We start from the raw sequence: 20,804 nt of genomic DNA on the forward strand, positions 1-20,804 counted from the left end.
ATTGCTGTAAAGTAGGCGTGCCGTCATGTAGGACTAATCTTTACAGTGATTCTTTCATTCCTCGAACAAGCACGGAATGGAACCATCTTCTCACTGCCATCGCCGCCATCACGGACACTACTAACATCAAGAACGCCATTCAACATGCCTTTGCTTAAATCCAATGTTATTTGCACAAATTGTTTGTTATGTTTCCCCCATTCCTTTCTGTAGTGCCTTCGGGCCCTGAAAGTAAATAAATAAATAAATAAATAAATAAATAAATAAATAAATATTTCTTGTTGTCTGCCATAAGTGCAGTGTAGTTCGCGTACATCAGTCCTGGTAACGGCTGCTCAATTCATTCTCCTTGCGTGAAAACAGAAAGGTTGAAGCCAAGTCCTCTCTAATTTGGTCTCTAATCCTTGTAGATACAAGAACAACAAAGGTGACAGAGAGCACCCCTGCCTAAGCGCCCTATGTATCTGTACAAGTTCAGGTACTTTTCTTTCCTCCCATTTTATAGCCACCTTGTTACTTTTATAGACATATTTTAAAAGATTAGTTACTCCATCTTCCACCTCTAGAGTCCCCCCAATGCTCTTCGATTACAGTGTCATAGGCGCCCTCGATATCCAGAAATGCTAGCCATGGAGGTCTGTGTTCCCTTTCTGCTATTCCCACACACTGCGTCAATGAGAATGGATCGTCCTCTGACCTCCTTTGCTTCCGGAACCCATTTTGTAGCTCCCCCAGTACTGCGCCGAAAGAAAGCGCCCACTCTTGCGTGCATACATAACAAAGGCCTTTCACACGTGTGCTTGCAAGGTTTCGTGCTTCGGCAAGGCCATATCAAGGTCGGCGAACGTCTAGCTGTTTTCAAGAAGCGCCAACGGCGGAGAAATTCACCGTCACGCCATCAATCACCGCCAAATTATACATGAACCAATCAAATCCCTATCACTGCCAATCTTACACCTTCTCATGATATTACAGACGCATATGTGCGATTGCTTTACGGTGTTATAAACATGACCGAACAGCGTGGCAATGCGGCTTTCGAACTCTTCTTTGTTACTGTACTATATGCCTTTATAACTGATGCGATCCAATTATATTATGGCCAACCTGCGGCGGTATACTCAGCGGCTATGCTGAACAGGAAGCCGCGGATCCGATCGCGACCGCACATGGCGATAGGTGCGCAATGTAAAAACGACCATGCATTGGGCGCCATGCTAAGAAACCCAGCATTTAAATTTTTGGCCTTGGATGTGCCACTTGCTTCCGGGCCTCGTCGCAAAGCACGCGCATTGTGTGTCCCTTAAAGAACCTCAAGTGGTGGAAATTAATTTGTAGACCCCGACTAAGGCGTGCCTCGTAATCATGTCGTGGTGTTGACTCGTCAAACCCAAGAATGTAATTTTATCATCATTATTATTTCCACAAAGCATCGGTGACGTCACTGCCGCCGCCGGTTCACGGCGTGGCGCAGTCGTGCAGTGCTCGGTGCGAGGGTGCGCGTCACGCGGAGACACACGTATCCCTTTCCGCTAACTGCCCTCTTGCTGGTGACATTAGTAACTGAACGCGTTAAAAAAATCCGGTGTCGGCATCGGTGGAGTTGTCCGTGAGCGAAAACTTCCGTATACGTTTAGGTATGTGTATATGCCACGCCTTGCTATATAATATGCGGCATATGCTGGCTATATTACTACACCACTCTATCACTAAAATTGCTCATACGTTCTTTTACATTCTTGTCAAAGTGATTCCTCCGTATTTTGAGAATGACAGCCCACAAACAAATGTCACGAAACAAAACGCCGACAGCGCACACCTTTTATGTTGAATCCTCTCATACTTAAATATTAGGTGGAAACAAAAGCACGAACCTGAAAATGATGTAATTTCTTTGGCGCTGCTGCGCATTACCTCGCGATCGGCCACACAAGGGGCCGCGTTTCTATCAGAAAGCTCGACTTCGCGCACAGCGTTCGCCGCCAGCGTTTTCCGGTAAACAGTTACTTAAGCTGCAGTTTCAGGGAAGCATGAGAAGCAGTCAGGGATCTTTGAACGCTATCACGTTCCACTCTTAAAGGCGAAGCTTAAGCGTCCTCCAAGATGTTTCTCTCTGTCTGTGCTGGAGAAGATCGCCTTGCGGTAAGGTGATAGAAAACTGGCGACGCCAGGTTTTTAAGGCGAAAGCCTTTCTAGGCTCGTGGTGCAGTTTGCGTCAGCAGACCTGACCGCCGGAGTGTCCGCCGAAGCGTTATCACGCCATATGAAGGCAGATTAAACAATGAAAAATGATTGACAGTGACAGTTCGTGAATGATAACGTTATAATAGAGATTGGTAGAGGTTAACAATGACTAGCAATGACCAATAATGACTGAAATTACTTGTAATGACTAGTAATGACTAAGAAATTACGAATACGTCTAGCGACGGTGGTAATGACCACAATTGAATAGAAATGACTATGAATGTGTAGTAATGTGTAGTAATAACGACTAAAATGACTACTAATGATTTGTAGTGACTACGATATGACCAACATGTCTAACGACGGCTTGTAATGATCCCAATTGATTACAAATGACTAAAAATGCTTAGTAGTGAGCAGTAATGACTAAAAGAAAGAGAAGAGGTAAAGAGAAAGAGGCGAATGATAAGAGGAGGAAGAGTAGGCTTTCGCCGTTCCCCTCTTAAGAGAGATCTTAAGAGACCCTGTAATTTTTTTTACTTGCGAAAGTGGACCACGTTGTTGTCTGCGGTGGACGGTGCGATGAAGAATAGCGACATCAACTTTTCTTCAGCAAATAATACCGTCTCCACAATATAAGCGGGAAATGCGATCAGGAAAGGGGTCAGACAAGGAGACGCAATCTTTCCAATGCCATTCACTTCACGCTTAAAATAAGCATTCAAGCATGGGTGAGGATGAACAACAAATATCTCAGCGACCTGCTGTTTACAGATGATACTGTCCTGTTCAGCAACGCTGGAGATGCATTGCACCAAGAGAATGACGTACTTAGGCGGCAAAGTGTAACAGTAGGGTTCAAGATTAGTATGCGCAAGACAAAGGTAATGTTCAGCAGCCTGTCAAGAGAACGAGAATTCTTGATCGGCAGTCAGCCTCTACAATCTGGGCAAGAGTGCGTTTATCTAGGTGAATTACTCACGGGGGAACCCTGATTATGAGTAGAAAACTTGCAGAAGAATAAAACTGGGCAGGAGCGCATACGGTAAGCATTATCAAATCATGACGGGCAGCCTACCGCTATCCTTGAACAGAAAGTTCTACAATCATTGCGCTCTACCTGTAATAACGTATGGGGCAGAAACTTGGAGGTTAAGCAAGGAAGCCTGAGAAGAAGTTAAGGACCGCGCAATAAGCGATGAAACTAAAAATGTTAGGCGCAATGATAAGAGATAGGAAGACAACGGTCTGCATTGGAGAGAAAACGGGGGTAGGCGATATTCTAGGTGACGGGAGGGACAAATGGAGCTGGGTAGGCCATCTAGGGTGCAGGGCATGTAACCGGTGGTCTAGTCACAGAATGCGTGCCAAGGGAAGGGAAGCCCAGTGCAGGACGGCAGAGAATTAGGTGGGGCGAAGAAACTCAGAAATTAAATTTGCAGGCATAACTTGGAATCAGCTGTAACGTAAGACATGGGTAATTACAGACCGTTGGGCGGGGTCTTCGTCCTGAATGTGGACACAAACATAGTCAGATGATGAAGAGTGACGACAAAGACACCATTTTCGGTGTGTCGCGATGGGATGTGCCACGAAAAACTGCGACGATATCGGCTCGCGTTTGCTTATAGGGAAACGCGCTACGTTGTTTTGTGTGTGATGTGTGAGCAGCTCATCTTACTTCCGGAGATGTGAACGGGCGTAAGAGTGATCAAGGAGCCCACATGCATAATGCCCACGATGTTGTGTTATCTTTAGAGAACGAATGGGACGCGACGATGAGTGAGTGTGTGTGGGTCGGTGCTCAATTTTGTTTCCGTATATGTCCCATAGGACCGAATTCGCAAAGCTATATTTGTTCGTATGAGTGCTCTTTACCATTTGCCGGCCCCCTTCGCTAATAGTATGTTCAGCATTGGGATTGACTGGAATTTTCCTTTTGTGAATGCTGGCCTTGGTTCTTAACTGAAATGTTGACCCTTATTGTTTTGTTTGTTGCTGTTTACTTGTCTTTATGGCCATAATCTTGCGCTGTGAGGATGTACAATAACACGGAAAATTGGGTGTACTCTAGTTGAAAGCAGGAACGGGAGGCTGCAAAAGCATTAAAGGCACAGCGAAGTCATAATATCGCGTAACGGATTATGTATTCGCATGATGATTGCTGATATTTCTTGGCAAATTTTACACTGAGTATTGTTTACGACCATAGTGTATGGTCAGACACAGTCGTCAGGTCAATGCAGCCCAAATATTTTCAGGTCGATGCAGTCCAAAACCAATGTACGTGTCACATCAGCACCATGAAAATGTGAATATTCTAGTGAAACGTGTATTTTTGAAGTCGGTCAGCCTCTAGAGTCGGTGAAGGAGTACGTTTACCTAGGTAAATTATTCACAGGAAACCCTGATCATGAGAAGGAAATTGACAGAAGAATAAAATTGGGTTGGATCGCACACGGCAGACATCGTGCGCTGGGAGCTTACCGTTATCATTGCAAAGGAAAGTATACAATCAGTGCATTTTACCGGTGCTGACATATGGGGCAGAGACTTGGAGACTGACAAAGAAGCTTGAGAACAAGCTGAGGACCGCACAAAGAACGATGAATGCTAGGCATAACCTTGAGAGACAGAAAGAGTGCGGTTTGGATCAGAGAACAAACGGGTATAGACGATATTCTGATTGACATCAAGAGAAAAAATGGAGCTGGGCAGGTCATGTAATGCGCCGGTTAGATAACCGTTGGACCATTAGGGTTACAGGATAGGTTCCAAGAGAAGGAAACGCAGTCGAGGACGGCACAAGACAAGGTGGAGCGATGAAATTTGAAACTTCGCGGGCGCTAGTTGGAATCGGTTGGCGCAGGACAGGGGTAATTGGAGATCGCAGGGAGAGGCCTTCCTCCTGCAATGGACACAAAACAGACTGATGATGATGATGATGATGATGATGAAATGTTTGTGGTTGTGTGCATGGTCTGAAACGACGCGTTCTTACAAAACTGCGGCGTCCGGTCACAGAAAGAGGATGGTCCACTCTATGGACATGTACCACATTTTCGAAACACAATCTCTATGTGTCATATCATAAGATGCCAACAAACACTGACACCAAGGACAACATGGGGGAAAGTGCATGGGCTTAATGAATGAAATAAAGAAACGATAAATTAATGGAAATGCAAGTGGATGAAAAAACAACTTGCCGCAGGTGGGGAACGATCCCACAACCTTCGTTCCCCACCTGCGGCAAGCTGTTTCTTCATCCACTTTCATTTCCATTATATTTATCGTTTCTTTATTTCATTCATTAAGCCCATGCACTTTCCCCCATGTTGTCCTTGGTGCCAGTGTTTGTTGGCTTCTTATTATGTGACTAATGAAAATCGGGCCCCTTGGTTAACCCCCTTTTCGTCTCGTTAAATCTGTATTTGTTGTCACTTCGGAAGAGTCGTAATACCAGAAAATTAGACCGCTGCAATTTAGACACAAGCACCGCTCATATCCATGGAGAGGGATCCGACCGCGTAAGCTGTAATGGGCTCGTCCCAATAGCCGTTTCGGTCGGCGATCTTGTCTGCCGCCGGTGTCCGTCGCAGCTATCGCCTAGCGCGCGGGAATTCACAGGCGCGCCGCGTAGCGTCTATAGGTGCTGACTTTGCATTGCAGTTTCATATTGTGGTGCGTACAAAGCCATATTTGTACAAGCTTTAATGTTTCGGGCATGCACAGGCTTTCACATTGGGACGATGCATGCTTTCAAAGGGAGGAAAATACTGCGTCTGTAGTGCGGAAAGAACAGCGACGAAAAGACGGCACATCGCTATTTATAACAAACATAATGAACAAGAAAAAGTGAGCAGCGCGTGGTATTAAACAGTACGTTCTTGTTACTGTCAAAAATTCAGAAACGTGCTGTGAGAATAACTGCATCGGCCACAAAGGACGCGCCCTCTGCACAGCTTTTTCACGGTTAAACATAATGCTACTTATTCAAGCTCGCGACTATAACACAGCTACACTAATCCACAGAATACTAACCACGATCAAGCTACATCTTTCATCAATATTTCTCACGCCTACAAGGGACAGTAGACAAGCTGAGCTTGATAAATTGCACTTGCCAAAAACTCATAATGTGTACGGTCAACGTTCCTTATCATTTATTGGTGCAAAAATCTGTAATGAAATACCCAGCTTCATAAGAAAACTCCCTAATGCTGTTCCATCATTCGAACATCACTTTAAATCATGTATATAAGATAACTTTATCTCGCTTTTTATTTTGGGTTGCCATTCACGCTGACTGTTACGGTATGGACCAAAAACTAGCCACATAGGCTATAAGGATCCAGATAATACTGTCAATCGTATTGTATTGCATTATCCAGGAATAAAGATTTTCGTTCTTTCTGCGGACCGAGTGCTTTGTGGCCTCCGGTTTCCACTTGCACCGTATCGTGATCAAGGGATGTGACGCGTGCGCCGCGCAGTGCCTGCGTCACGCAACGCGTCACGGCGTCTCCTCGTCAGGTACGAACCGCTGCTGAAGAAGCGACTCGCAGAGCTTCGCGCGCGGCTGCGGCCGGGCAACGTTGGGCTCAGCAGACCGCTGTGCAGCGAGCGGCACAGGTCGACGCCGGGTGGACGGTTTAGGTCGTCCTAGAGAAAACGACGCAAAAAGACTGTGCGCGCTGCGAAAATCAGGCCCCGCAGCTTCGCCGCCGAGACACTCAAGTGCGTGCTGCCGAAAATGCGGCCCGCCAGTTTCTACGCGAGTAACCTTACGTGCGGTCAGCCGAAAATGCGGCCCTCAGCTTCGCTGGGAAGACCCTCACGAGTCGAGCCACTTCACTTGATGGCATTTACATCAACAACGCTGAATACGACTACACCTTGTGCACGCCGCGGAAAACCGAGATCGAGCACTGTGTGACGACGTCCATAGACTGAAACGACATCGCCTTGACACAATCACGCGACGTTGCTTTGCACAGCTCGATTAGCGCCACCGACGTGCCATCTGCTCTCTCAGCGTGCGTTCGCTGGCTGCCCACAGGCTTGACATCATGCACGACTACAGCTTAGTGCGACTGTCGCTATTCGGTTTCTCCGAGACCTGTCCACATGACATCACCGGCTACATGTGCGTCGTGTCAGCAAATAGAACTGCGCACCAGGCCTTGGGTGTGGCAATACACAAACGCAATTCAAACTCATCGGAGCACCGGACGTCGACCTTAAATCAAATTATGGGGTTTTACGTGCCAAAACCGCTTTCTGATTATGAGGCACGCCGTAGCGGAGGACACCACCTGCGGTTCTTTGACATGCGCCTAAAGCTAAGTGCACGAGGACGTCGACCTTGGCGACATCTGCGCAGTGCGTGTCGCCTCACTGTACGTGTCGCCAGGCGGTCAACACAGGAAAATTGTGGGCTTATCGACACAGACCTTCGTTCCTGAAGATGATGTGTCCCCAATTGTGAAGGGTGATTTCAACTAAACACGAAGGATCTCCACAACGCCTGGTTCGTGCACTGTCCGCAAGACGACGTCAGCATGGAATTTGTATCAAATACACAATGCAGCTCTTTCCGCATCGGTTCTTGTCAGGACTTTGTATTGACAGACATCAAATTACCCTTATTGCCCCGCTTTTCCGACCATAAAGCACACCTGAGTGTGTTTCAACAAATGCATGCAACTAAAAACACGACTTTCAATACGCTTACTTGCAGTTACCGTGTTCAATCAGTTTATGACGGTCTCCTATGGAGACGCTCCTCCATGCAGCTTACGCTATGACTGAGTTATGCGTGCCGCGCCTGCCTGTGGCTTCTATTTTATTTTATTGCAGCGACAACTGATTTGGGTCAGCAGATTGGTGGCGCAATTGTAGTGCCGTCACGCTGTTTGCAAGTGTCTATCCAGCCATAAAGTTTCTTCCTTCCTTTTAAGTGCTAAACAAAGGGGCCTGCTTATCCCACCTGCAGAATGCAGTAGTTTCCCGGTGGCCAGGAAGTCGCGTTGCTGCTGGGAGGCGCGTCCTCTTTCTTGACGCAGAAGCACTGCTTGACCCCACCGCCTTCCTGCAGGCCTCCTAGGACGCCAAGGCCACAGAAGCACCGGAAAAGCAGCGGTGGAAAGCGACACTCCAGTCAGCCGAAAAAAGCAACGAGCGCATCCAAAGCTGAGAGCGCTATACTCTATGCAACGGAAAGTGCAAATGGCGGAGGAGTGATCGGGGTTTCAGTGAAAAACTGGGAAGGCGAGTTCAGTTCAGTTTATTTCCAACACAATGTTGGGGGTCCTCCAGGCAAGAAAGTTGTCATAGACAACTTGAAGGGACCTGGGGACCATACAGACAGCAGGCAAATTGATGCATTTGCAAAGAACAATTTGAAAGACTTTGCCTCACAGGGTATATTGAAATAGTGAAAATAATATACAATGCAAGATAAAATCACATACGGATATGGCAACTACGAATGTACAATGAAAACATAGAAACATGAAAAAATGAATATGCACTTGTGCTAAAGGGTTCTTCACTCATTCAACAAAAAACGTCTTATTTGCGACTTGAATTTATAGAGTTTCATGCTGACTTATTTGTGAATTCACACGCTTTATTAGTGCGGGTATTTGATAAGTGAGGACAGCCCTTCCGCAATTTGTACGTGTTTGTGGTGTTGTTATCCGTTCGTTACGCAGTGCATAACGAGTTGACGTTGTGTGTGCTGAATGTAACAGGTTATCTTTATGTATGTGCAGCAGGAGTTTGTAGTCATATATCTTACTTGCTTTGAGCAAATTGTGTTTAATAAACAAAGGATTAGTTGGTAGACCTTTGGGTTCACCATGATAATTCTCAAGAATCCTCAGCACTTTCTTCTGCAATACCTCCAGTTTTTTATAATTCGTAGTCGTCGTAGTACCCCAAACTAGTGTGCAGTAGGATAAACGGGGGTAGAAGTGGGCATAATATATCGCTTTCTTTAACTGCAGAGGAATTAGATCTGATAATTCGAATAATAAACAAACTGTTCTGCTTAGTTCTGAGGTTAGTTTGTTTAGGTGTGTATTCCACGACATACTTTCTTCAAACCACACACCTAGAAATTTCTGACATTTTACGCGTGCTATGACGGTGTCCTGGAATGTCAGCGCGAGTTCACTGTCACGTGTTTTGTTGGTGAGTTTCAACAAGACGTAGTTAGTTTTTTTTTAAGGTTCAGCGCTTATTTAACTGCATGAAGCCAGCTATCAAGCTGCATTAGGTAGTCGTTAATCGTGTTCTGAAAGTTATTACGTGTACGCGCAGAAAAAATATATTGGTATCATCTGCGTAAATTACTAACTTTGGGGAGTTAGGTATATCAAAGATATCGTTTATGTAAAGTATAAATAACAAGGGCCCTAGAATCGACCCCTGAGGTACTGCTTGTTTTACTGTAGTAGTTGGGGAAATAACAATTTTTATACACTGTTTTCTGTGGGAAAGAAAACTTTTTAAAGATTTAAGGCAACGCCACCAATGCCGTAATCAAAAGTTTAACTAATAAAATTTCATGGTTAACACAATCAAATGCTTTCGTAAGATCAATGAAGAGACCAACGGTATAAAGCTTATTTTCAATGTCATTCATTATTTTATCTTTAACACATAATACCGCTAGTACAGCTGTTTTATTTTTCTGAACACCGTACTGTGCGTCATTTATTACGTGGTGCTTAGTTATAAAATTTAATTGAAATTTAATTGTGGGGTTTTACGTGCCAAAACCACTTTCTGATTATGAGGCACGCCGTAGTGGAGGACTCTGGAAATTTCGACCACCTGGGGTTCTTTAACGTGCATCTAAATCTAAGCACACGGGTGTTTTCGCATTTCGCCCCCATCGAAATGCGGCCGCCGTGGCCGGGATTCGAGCCCGCGACCTCGTGCTCAGCAGCCCAACACCATAGCCACTCAGCAACCACGGCGGGTTCGTTATAAAATTCACGAGACGCGTGTTAATAACATTTTCAAAGACTTTGGATAGCACGGGCAGCCCCGAGATTGGCCTGCAATTACATATGTCACTAAGGGCTCCAAACTTGTTTATTGGGCATATGCGGGCAAGCTTAAGATCGGAGGGGAAGATTCCAGTTTCCAGCATTCAATTAATTATATGCGTTAGCGGCAGAGATATAAGAGACGCAACATATTTGATTGGTACAACACACAGGTCATCAATTCCTGGCGAGACGTTGTTCTTTATGTTACCCAATAAATTTTCCACCTCTTGTGGACTTGTCAGGAAAAAAAAAATTGAGTGTATCAAGCTTACGCGTTTCTGCACTGAATCAAGACAAGTTTCGGCACTAAGTTCCCTCTTGCTGGAAATCTAAAAATCACCGACGTTAGTGAAGTATTCATTCATATCTGTGAGTGCTTCAACCTCCGTTTTACCATGAGCAAAAGCTGCAATGTTTATAGGACGCTTCAGTTTCGAATTGTTCGACAGATTGTTGACCTCATCCCCAAGCTTTGTAGGATCATTAAATATCCTAGAGAAAAGGCATTGATAATAGCAAGCTTCCCTGCTACACGCGCGGGCGTTGTCGTTAGTCGCCTAGAGTCACGAAAAGGTTTGTCCCACACACGCGGCCTTCTTTGTGCTTAAGGCTAATACGGAAGGAACATTCGAGGTCGGCACACTGATACAAAGCAATTTAGGCATTTTCTACGCATCTCTGTTTATTTCTCGCTATTCGCCTGAGTCACGCTGCGCAGTTGTTCAGTATCGTTGAAAACTCTCCAACGTCGTCACCGCCACCACGCGTATCGGTGCGGGGCTTTATGATAATGAGTACTGACAAAGCTGTTCACACAGCCGCCTTTACATTTCTTAACGTAGCGCCTGCCATTTTCCGTTCTGCCGCCCGCTCAGCGGCCCTTCTATCTTTTTATGTTTCTTCGTTCCCACAGGTTGTTAGCGTTACATCCCGGGGAGAACCCTCGCTGAACGTCCCGTCGTCAGTCTGAGAGCCCAGCACCTATGTGGCTCAATGAACCAACTGCACACTCCGGGCCCTCACGTACAAAGACAAAAGCTGCAAAGTGCACCGACCGGAATATTCTCCGAGCTGCTCGCGAAACAGCGAGGAGAGCCTCACCTTCGAGCTTCATGCCGTCGCTCCAGTGGCGGATCTTGTCGTCCTCGACGACGTCGTAGAAGATGTCGTGGAAGCGGCAGCCCGTGTGCCACGTGAAGCCCGACGCCGACGGGCAGCCGGACACGGGCATCGGCAGTGCGTACGCGCCGGGAGGCCACGCGCTCGGCGACTCCTGGCGCAGCAACACAAACGCCAACACTGACCGCCCACAAGAAGTCCTTCTTCAGTACACGAGTACAGGCTCTATTTTCGCTAACCACGGGCGCCTACGGTGCCTGTTCGCAAAAGCCACGGCGGGCCAATAAATGCGCGCTTGCTTCTTTCTTTCTCGTTCGGCGTTCCTCAAAAAGGCGGGGTCCACCCCCGACGCCACATGCTACCTCTAATCAGCAGTGTCACACGCCGACCGTTAGGGACTGGCCGAGAACCGGGCGGTGTGTATCCTAAAGATGGTAAAAAGAAATTGATAAAAATCGTAAACATTTAGCGGAGAATACCGAGTGTCAACAGACTAAAGGTGAACAAAAATCGGCAAGCGAAGATCGCGTGAACTGAATAAAAAAAAAAGCGATCACTTGATTAAGGCAGCCGATTTGAAATGATCTACGGCAGCGCTGTGTGCCAAGTGTAGATGGCCATGATGACAGCGCACAGTTCGGCTGTCACAGTCAGCCGGCCATCTCTCGTATCTTGTGGCAACAGATTAATGGTAGTGAAAATCAACTAATTTCACTTATCCATAGCGTCTGTGTGAGTCTGCTGGTTCACCGTCATTGGGTAACGGCTGAAGGAAGCGTAATCGGCTTCCTTTGCATGATGTCGTTTCTCTAATAAGTGCGGTTTCAACTTAGTCGAAATGCCACTCGTGTTGTTTTCTTTTTCCTTGCTTTTATTCTAACTGCCAATGAGGAAGCCGAGGCAGACGTCGCGAGCACGGCCGTGTAGGAGCTTCAACTAGCGGTTTCTTTTCCTTATGACTGCAAGTTATCCCAAGATTATGTCTTGACATAGCCTGCTATAATGGCATCTGTCGGCAGTTATTAAGCGACGAAAGCAACCGAAACCTCTCCGACGTGCGGAAACTCTTTCAGTTATTTTTGATAAATGGAAGGCACGAATGGACGAGTAGTGGCGGCATTCCTACCGTGACGACGCTCCCGTTCGCACTAACCAACGGAAAAGTAGGCGACAGTGCAGAGCATACTACGTAGACAAACACAAATACTGCGTGTGCCTACGTCAGTCCAAGTAACAACGTACATAACCTTGCGCTGTACACAGCGGATTTTCGTACAATAATAATAATCATCATAATCATCAGCCTGTTTTTATGTCCACTGCAGGACGAAGGCCTCTCCCTGCAATCTCCAATTACACCTTTCCTGCACCACCTGATTCCAACTAGCGCCTGCGAATTTCCTAATTTCATCACCCCGCCTAGTCTTCTGCCGTCCTCGACTGCGTTTCCATTCTCTTGGCACCCATTCTGTAACCCTAATGGTCTACCGATTATCTAAGCTACGCGTCACATGACCTGTCCAGTTCCATTTCTTTCTCTTAATGTCAATTAGAATATCGGCTATCCCCGTTTGCTCTCTGATTCACACTGCACTCTTCGTGTCTCTTAACGTTACGCCTAACATTCATTGTTCAATTGTTCTTTGCGCTGTCCTTAACTTGTTTTCGAGCTTCTTTGTCAACCTCGAAGTATCTGCTCCACATATTAACACCGCTAGAATGCAGTAATTGTACACCTTCCTTCGGAATGATAGTGGTAAGTTCTCAGTCAGGATCTGGCAATGCCTGCAATATGCACTCCAACCCATTTTTATTCTTCTGCAAATTTCCTTCTCTCGATCAGGTTCCCCTGTGAATAATTGACCTGGATAAACGTACTCCTTCACAGACTCTAAAGGCTGACTGGGGATCCCGAACTCTTGTTCCCTTGCCAGGCTATTGAGCATTAACTTTGTCTTCTGCATATTAATACTCAACCTCACTCTTACACTTTCTCTGTTAAGGTCCTCAATCATTTGTTAAGAATTAAGGCAGCTGTGGAATCTCTGTAGATATTTTCCAAGATATTTACGTAAGCGTCCTGTACTCCTTGATTACGTAATGCCTATATGACTGCTGGTGTTTTTACTGAATCAAATGCCTTTTCATAATCGATGAAAGCCATATAGAAAGGTTGATCGTACTCTGCAGATTTTTCGATTACCTGATTAATGACATGAATGTGAACGATTGTAGAGTATCCCTTGCTGAAGCGAGCCTGTTCTCTTGGTCGACTGAAGTCAAGTGTTGCCATTATTCTATTGGAAATTACCTTGGTGAATATGTTATATAATACTGGAAGTAAGCTGATGAGCCTATAATTTTTCAATTCTTTACCGTCTCCCTTTTTGTGGATTAATATAATGTTGGCATTCTTCCAGTTCTCTGGGACCGTTGCAGTCGTAAGACACTTCGTATAGAGGGCCGCTAGTTTTTCAAGCATTACGTCTCCTCCATCTTTGATTAAATCGACTGTTATTCCATCTTTTCCTGCCACTTTTCCCCGTTTCATGTCTTGCAAGGCCCTTCTAACTTAATCGTTATTTATAGAAGGAGCCTCTGTATCCTGTTCGTTACAACTTCGAATGAAGGTAGCGTGGCTTCTCTAGGTGCTGTGCAGGTCAGTACAGAATTCTTCCACTGCTTTTACTGTATCTTCTTTGTTACTGATGATATTGCCCTGCTTATCTTTCAGTGCATACATCTTGGCCTGTCTTGTGCTAAGTTTCCTTCTCGCTGATATCATGCTGCGCCCATTTTTTACTGCTTCCTCAGTCTTTCTGACGTTTTATAATTTCGAATATCCCTTGTTCTCTCCTTGTTGATCAGTTTTGACAGTTACACTAATTCTATATAATCTATTGAGTGGGATACTTTCATGCTTTGTCGTTTCTTTATGAGGTCTTTCGTTACTTGGGAAAGCTTGCCTTCTAGTTGCCTTGGTGCATTACCTCCCACTTCAATTGCTGCTTCTGAAGCCAGCCTAGTTACGGTTTCATTTATTACCTCTGTGTCATCTTCATCTATATGTTCTGAAGCTGCATATTTGTTTGCAAGCACCAGCCTGAATTGATCTGCTTTTAACCTTACTGCGTCTAGGTTGGCCTGTTTCTTTTTAACTAATTTCTCTATTTTTCCATATTGAGGGAAATCATAGACCTCACTAACCTATGCTCACTGCACTTTACCATACCTAACACTTCTACATCTTGCACTATGCTGGGATCGGCAGAGAATATGAAAGCTATTTAATTTCTTGTTTCTCCATACTTTTACTGGTCCACTTCGTGTTGCTACACTTCCCGAAGAAGGTGTTCATTATTCGGAGCTTCTTCCTTTCTGCGAATTCTACCAGCATCTATCCTTTAGTGTTCCTAAAATCGATGCCATAGTTGCCAGTTACTTGTTCACCAGCCTGCTTTCCCCTCATTTTTCCACTGGTCCCCCATGACTACAGTATACTGGGTTTGCACTTTTCTCATCGCTAATTCAAAATCTCCATAAAACTGTTCTATTTCTTCATCATCGTGACTGGAAGTTCGAGCGTAGGTTTGTACTACCTTTAATCTATACCTCCTATTCAGCTTTATTACGACTACTGCTTCCCTTTCATTAACGCTGTAGAAATCGTCAATGTTGCCCACTACGTCCTTATGGATTAGGAATACTACCCTGTACTGTCTCTTACCTGGTAGTCCCCTATAGCAGAGGACATGACCATTTGTCAGCACTGTACAAGCCTCACCAGTTCTTCTAACCTCATTAAGGCCAATGATATCCCAAACAATGCCTGATAATTCCTCAAAGAGCCCTGCTAAGCTAACTTCTCTCGAGAGGGTTTCTGTGTTCAACGTTGCCAGGTTCAGTTTCTGGTGGCGGCCTGTCCGGGTCCAAAGATTCTTAGCACCCTCTGCTACGTCGCAGGTCTGACCACTGCCTTGGTCAGGTGGTCCGCACCCGGTGGGGACTGAGGGCCATGGGTTAATTGTAGCAATCATGAGGGAGCTGGAATCTTGCAAATTAATATCCATGTCCTTTTGTTCTTCCTTAAAGATGATAAGTCGCGTATTTGGTGAGTTAGGTCGGGTTAAATGCGAAACGAAATGGAGACCATGTAAGGGCGGTGCTTCCATATTTCGGTTGCTGGCCGAGTTCAAATAAAGTTAAATTGTAAGAAAGGATAGTGTTATGAGCATATGAACCTGCATGAGTAATTGCATCGAAATATGACAGCCAATTAAACGAATGGCTCAACGAATGGCATAGCGTACAGAAACAATACAAAGAAGACAGTGGACGAAATAAACACTGCGCTTGCAACTATTATTCCGAAAAAGAAAAAGTCTTAAACAGGCACACCGGGGCACCACCATGTTTCTGGAAAATCGACTTCATATCACAGATAAGTGCTGGCTCTCGCGTAATCGAGAGTATATGTAAGCATGAAATGGCTACCGGCGAAGCAGATTGGTTGGAGTAATCACGGCGACGGCTCGCAACCATCTCACAACCATCCGCGGCGCGCCGGACGTTGTCGGCCTGGTCACGCCGCGTGGCTCCATCTCTCGAAGGAGGCGGCGCAAAACCCACGCCGCGGAACTCACGGACCGCTGGCATTGAAAAGAGCACAGGCAACCCTGCCCCAGCGCCAAAAGATGACTATGAAGTGTATGGTCACTGTATCTGCCTTTCGAACGTCGCCATTGGAAATGACAAATGAAAGTTCAGCGTACTAGAAGTTACCGCTTGAATTATATTGCGAAGAAACATTAGGAAGAACTCGGAAGCACTCGGAACTTGTTTGGGCAGCAACTAGCATATGTAATGCGGTCCTGTACAAGGGGTTCGGGGCCAGAGAGCGCATTCTCTTAAGTTTTGTCTGGTTGCCCGGGTGAGCTCATTTTGCTCTCGCAACGATGTGCGGATGTTCTCGTTTCGTCCTCGTCTCATTCTCGTTTTGAGTGCCCGGATAACGGCTCTGGATGTTGGCTCAAGGTCTGTTGAAGGTCGCCGACAACGGTAGCTAAAAGCACTCATGCTTAAAGAAATGATACACAAACATTCTCGTCTTTTTATTTCAAGTTATGTGTAAACGTTTAGGTCAGCATTCCAAAAATGATAATTCGTGCTCTTGCGGCCTGACCGCCGGCTGGCTGGTGCCAGTGTCGCTACGCTTGGCGATTTGAACGGCCGCGATGATTTCTCTAGTCAACTGACCTTTATGGTACAGTACTATCGCAGAATCACGCATTGCTATCGCATTGCTCCAAGCTATATCCCACTTGGAGCACTGACTTCTCAAGTTTAAGTGCGTATTATCTTGTACTGACCATCTGTGTTTCAACAAACGCGTGATTAGCACAGCAACCAGCCTGGACTGCGCACATTAGGCGGCAAACAATAAACCACGGGGACTATATATAACGCAACGAGGCAAGAGATGAATCCTCCATTTCCCATCATCATGTCAATCCGGCTTTTTTGACAGCTTACTGTACAGCTTAGCGCAAACTTTTAAGAATTGTTTGGTGCAGAAAAGGAAGAGCTATTTTATGAGCTGACTTATGGACATTATTACAACACATTTCTTATTATTCTTTTATTTCCTTTGTCTTCTCAGCACAATGCAAGTCAGGGCCTTTGCGCACCCATTAAAGAGCGGCTCTTTGCGCGCTCTTTTAGTGGCGAATGAACCAATGTGGCCGACGGAACGTGCTAGCGAGGCGTGCTTTCAGAGTGCAACGACTTCATAAGCCGCTTTTCATCTGTTCTTCTAGCGAACCTTTCTTTTATTGATTCAGGCAACAATGAAGAAGTTCGGCAGGTTTTACACCCTTGTAACACAACAAGGCTAAAGCCTGCTGCGCATTTGGTATTAGATGAAGTTATACAATCGGGGTTAGGCTTCATTGTAAGACATATTGGTACTGCATCAAAGGCCAACTGCAACGAAATTTTCGACCGCGTAAACAGCCCAGTTTCAGATAATTTAGATATGCAGTAGCCACTGCGTAAAATTTTACGCTTGAAATACATGTCAATGCGTCATAAAGAGCTCTGAAAAATCGATGGTTTTTATACTGAAACTGAAAAAGTCACCGACGATTACGCTACTGCTTTACGCGAAACTTGAGCGCAGCGCTATACGTGTTTTCATTTCGAGTGTCAATGTTTTGTATTATTGTTATATAGGTGCACGGTTTATATTGGAAGAGAACGCTGTGAGTAGCGTAGCTGGCGTGGACAAACGGAGCGAAGTTTGGCGCGACTGCCTCGCTAATCGGGAGATCACGAGAGGCAGCGCGTGGGTGTCGCGTATGCTCGATTCACAGCAGCCGCCATGCAGCTCACGCAGCGCTTTGTTTCCATACAGACGACGCGCGCTCCGACGCCGTGTCGTAGCCATCGCCCGCCCGTCATGCGCGCGCTTTTCTTCGCACGCTCTCGTTGCCCCAGTGACGATCGTCGCGGAGAAACGCGCCACCGGTGCCAGTGGCAACAACACCCAAGTCACATCGAAGCCGCTCTCCTTGCAGGAGCAGTGGTTCCCGTCACACACGTTGGTACCGTGGACTAACCTCAGCCGCGGACGAGTGTAGCTTTCAACACCTCACGCCAACCTGTCCACACCCGTCCGCGGAAGAGCAGACGAGGTCGCCCATGCGGCTGCAGACGCCGTGGTGGCAACTCAGCGCAGGCCCTCTCCGCTCCTCCTCCACGTTCCTCCACGCGCTCTTCTTTCATCCATACAACGCTGCGCTCCGCGTCAACACCCCCTAGACAAGAAGGCTGAGTGCTCGGTGGGTGAGTGACGTCACGGAGAAGAGGCCGGCGGCGCGCTTGGGGATACGGGTTGAATGAAGGGATCGCGGCTTGGTTCACCTAGCAGCAGTGTGCTTCCATTTTACCACTCCACACTTTTTCTTCAGTCGAAACTGCGGAATGAGTAGCAGACAACTTACAAAGCATTTATTTAGAGGCACAGATACAAAGCAGCTTTGTAAAGCTTGTGCAGGTATTGATGCCAGCAGCTTTTTATAGCGTCGCGCTTTGTCGTCTTTGTAATGTACGTTCTTTGTGAATTATTATTATTGTTGTTGTTGTTGTCCGCCTTCGCTTGGTTACGAGGTATAACGCCGCCGACGCTCAACGCAGGAGCGGGCGAGTGAGAGTTGCGCTCTAAAAATGAGGCCCAGGACGTACGCGTCACGCGATCCTAGATCTCCGGCATGGAAGAACGCAGGGAAGGCGTTCTCCGGGGCGAGTGGAGAGACTGTCTCGCTTGGCAGTGGTGCTCGCCTCCTGAAATCATGGGTTTGCGGCACTGAAATATCTCTGTCTCAGATATTAATGAACCCATTAAAAAATTCTTGCGGCAGAACGCACCCTAGAGGACACGTAACAACTTCTAGCGTATAAGCGAAACTTACTATGTGGCCTGTTAAAAATTATGGGGTTTTACGTGCCAAAACCATTTTCTGATTATGAGGCACGCCGTAGTGGTGGGCTCCGGAAATTTCAGACCACCTGGGGTTCTTTAACGTGCACCTAAATCTAAGTACACGGGTGTTTTCGCATTTCGCCTCCATGGAAATGCGGCCGCCGTGGCCGGGATTCGATCCTGCGACCTTGTGCTCAGCAGCCTAACACCATAGCCATTGAGCAACCACGGCGGGTTATGTGGCCTGTTGAGGGGCCCCTTAATACAAAGTATTCTCCGAGTCCAGCCAGTTTTCTCTATTTGGTTGTCTACGTTCAACAGCATGGCCTCGATGTATTTTGCCTCCGATGGAAGAAAAGCGCAGTGCGGTGGCCAAGCTAAAGGTGCGGTAGAAACCGGCCTAACGCGGACGCGATGCACGCGTGGTGCAGTTACGCTACATCGGCGAAAATGGGAAGCTCTACGTTCTAGTGCGGCTGGCGCGGCAATCGAACGTGCCCTATCGCACGCCGGAGCAGCGGGAACAAGGTGCATCGCGCGCTAGCTTGGCTGATCAGCAGCATGCTGTTAGGGTTCATTGAAGCGAGCGTGTTGCGTTTGTGCCTTCGACAAACAAAGACGACAAGTAGGTGGAGCTTGGCACGGCAGGGGGGCTTGCTGCTAAGTGTGCGTGAGCTCACGGCCAGACGTTGCAGCCGTGATAAAGCTTCGTCCATTTCGCTCTGGCGGCATGGCATTCCTGCATGGCTTGTCGGCGCATCTACACCACGGCCGCCACGTCGCGTCATCCTTCGTGACAATTGCAGCATGCGGTTCCTGCTCGTCTGTGGCGCTGTGCCAGAAAGGATCTCGTTGGTCTACTTCGACGCGTCCGACGCAGAGACGCACGGATTGAAGATGATGCACTACCGGAAATGACCGCTCGAGAATGTCGCCCTTGAATACAAATTACCTTTAAACGTTAGCTTTGGTTTTCCTTCTCCATCGCGGCATATCGCGCTTATAGTGACCCCGAGAAAGCGTTCGCCAAGCAGATCTTGATGGGTGCTGTTAAAATGAGCAACGCGAGAACGAGTTGAGAGCAGGAGCCAACAGTCCATTTGTCGAAACATTGGCTCCTGCTGTCACCTTGTTCTCGTGTTGCTGACCGTCTCGAATGTCCATCTCCCGCATTCCCCGTGTTTTCCCTTGAAATGTAGCTTGTGCAGCTTCGTCAGTTTGCATGCTTTGTGCGCGTTGGCTGGTCGCGCTTGCCTGCTGCGCCGCGGTGCACGCACTGAAAGCCCCAGGACGGTGACGATGCGTGTGTTGCGCACCGCACAGCCGTCGCTCGTGTTTGAGCCCCCGACGGCCACGCAAAAGCATCGGAATGAACAGCTCAATTCACGAGTGGCACGCGCGCGAATGATGAGCGAGCAATGCTCCTGGCTGCCTAGGCGCGAGATCAACAGCGGCGCACGGTTCTTCCACATCTGCCGCATCGCCATCGCTTTGCCGCACGCGTCGTCTGCACAGGCGCAGCTGATAACAAAATGAGGAAATTAGCCGCCCTGCGGCTTTGCCAAGATTACTTTGAGAGTATACGCTGGGCATTTATAGTCAAGAGATTCCTCTGTCCTGCGGGAAATCCCACATTCGACAGACGGGGCGTTGTGTGAACGACCGGCTTAGGGAACATGCAACAGGTATAAAAGAAGAATGAAGGTGAGCGACTTGTGGATCACTGCAGGGCTTGCACCGATTGTTTTCCACGGTTCCGCGATGCGAGGATTTTGGGTAGAGGCAGGCATCAGACATCGCGTGAAACATTGGAAGCCTTCTACATCAAGAAATCGGGTCCGAACTGTGTTAGTGATACATGGGTTTTCCTTTGTGAGGCTGAGCTGAAGTTTCTATCGCGCCTACTCTGCTAAAACTTTCTACTCCATGTTGCCTTGTATGCTTGCGCGGTG

General features: G+C 46.9%; 1 protein-coding gene across 9 annotated transcripts in view; it reads right to left on the minus strand.

Moving 5' to 3' along the window:
* LOC126532264 (uncharacterized) overlaps nucleotides 1-20,804 on the minus strand; it is a 253,753-nt gene that overhangs the window by 113,565 nt on the left and 119,384 nt on the right. For all 9 annotated transcript variants that reach the window (XM_072288492.1, XM_072288496.1, XM_072288493.1 and 6 more), the window contains 2 exons: nucleotides 11,355-11,526; nucleotides 8,180-8,292 (listed from right to left, as the gene is read on the minus strand). In XM_072288492.1, the coding sequence (XP_072144593.1) occupies nucleotides 8,180-8,292; nucleotides 11,355-11,526 (285 nt within the window). The remainder of the gene's footprint in view (nucleotides 1-8,179; nucleotides 8,293-11,354; nucleotides 11,527-20,804) is intronic.

The sequence above is a fragment of the Dermacentor andersoni genome, chromosome 5 (assembly GCF_023375885.2).
Source record: "Dermacentor andersoni chromosome 5, qqDerAnde1_hic_scaffold, whole genome shotgun sequence".
In the NCBI taxonomy this organism is placed as follows: domain Eukaryota; kingdom Metazoa; phylum Arthropoda; class Arachnida; order Ixodida; family Ixodidae; genus Dermacentor; species Dermacentor andersoni.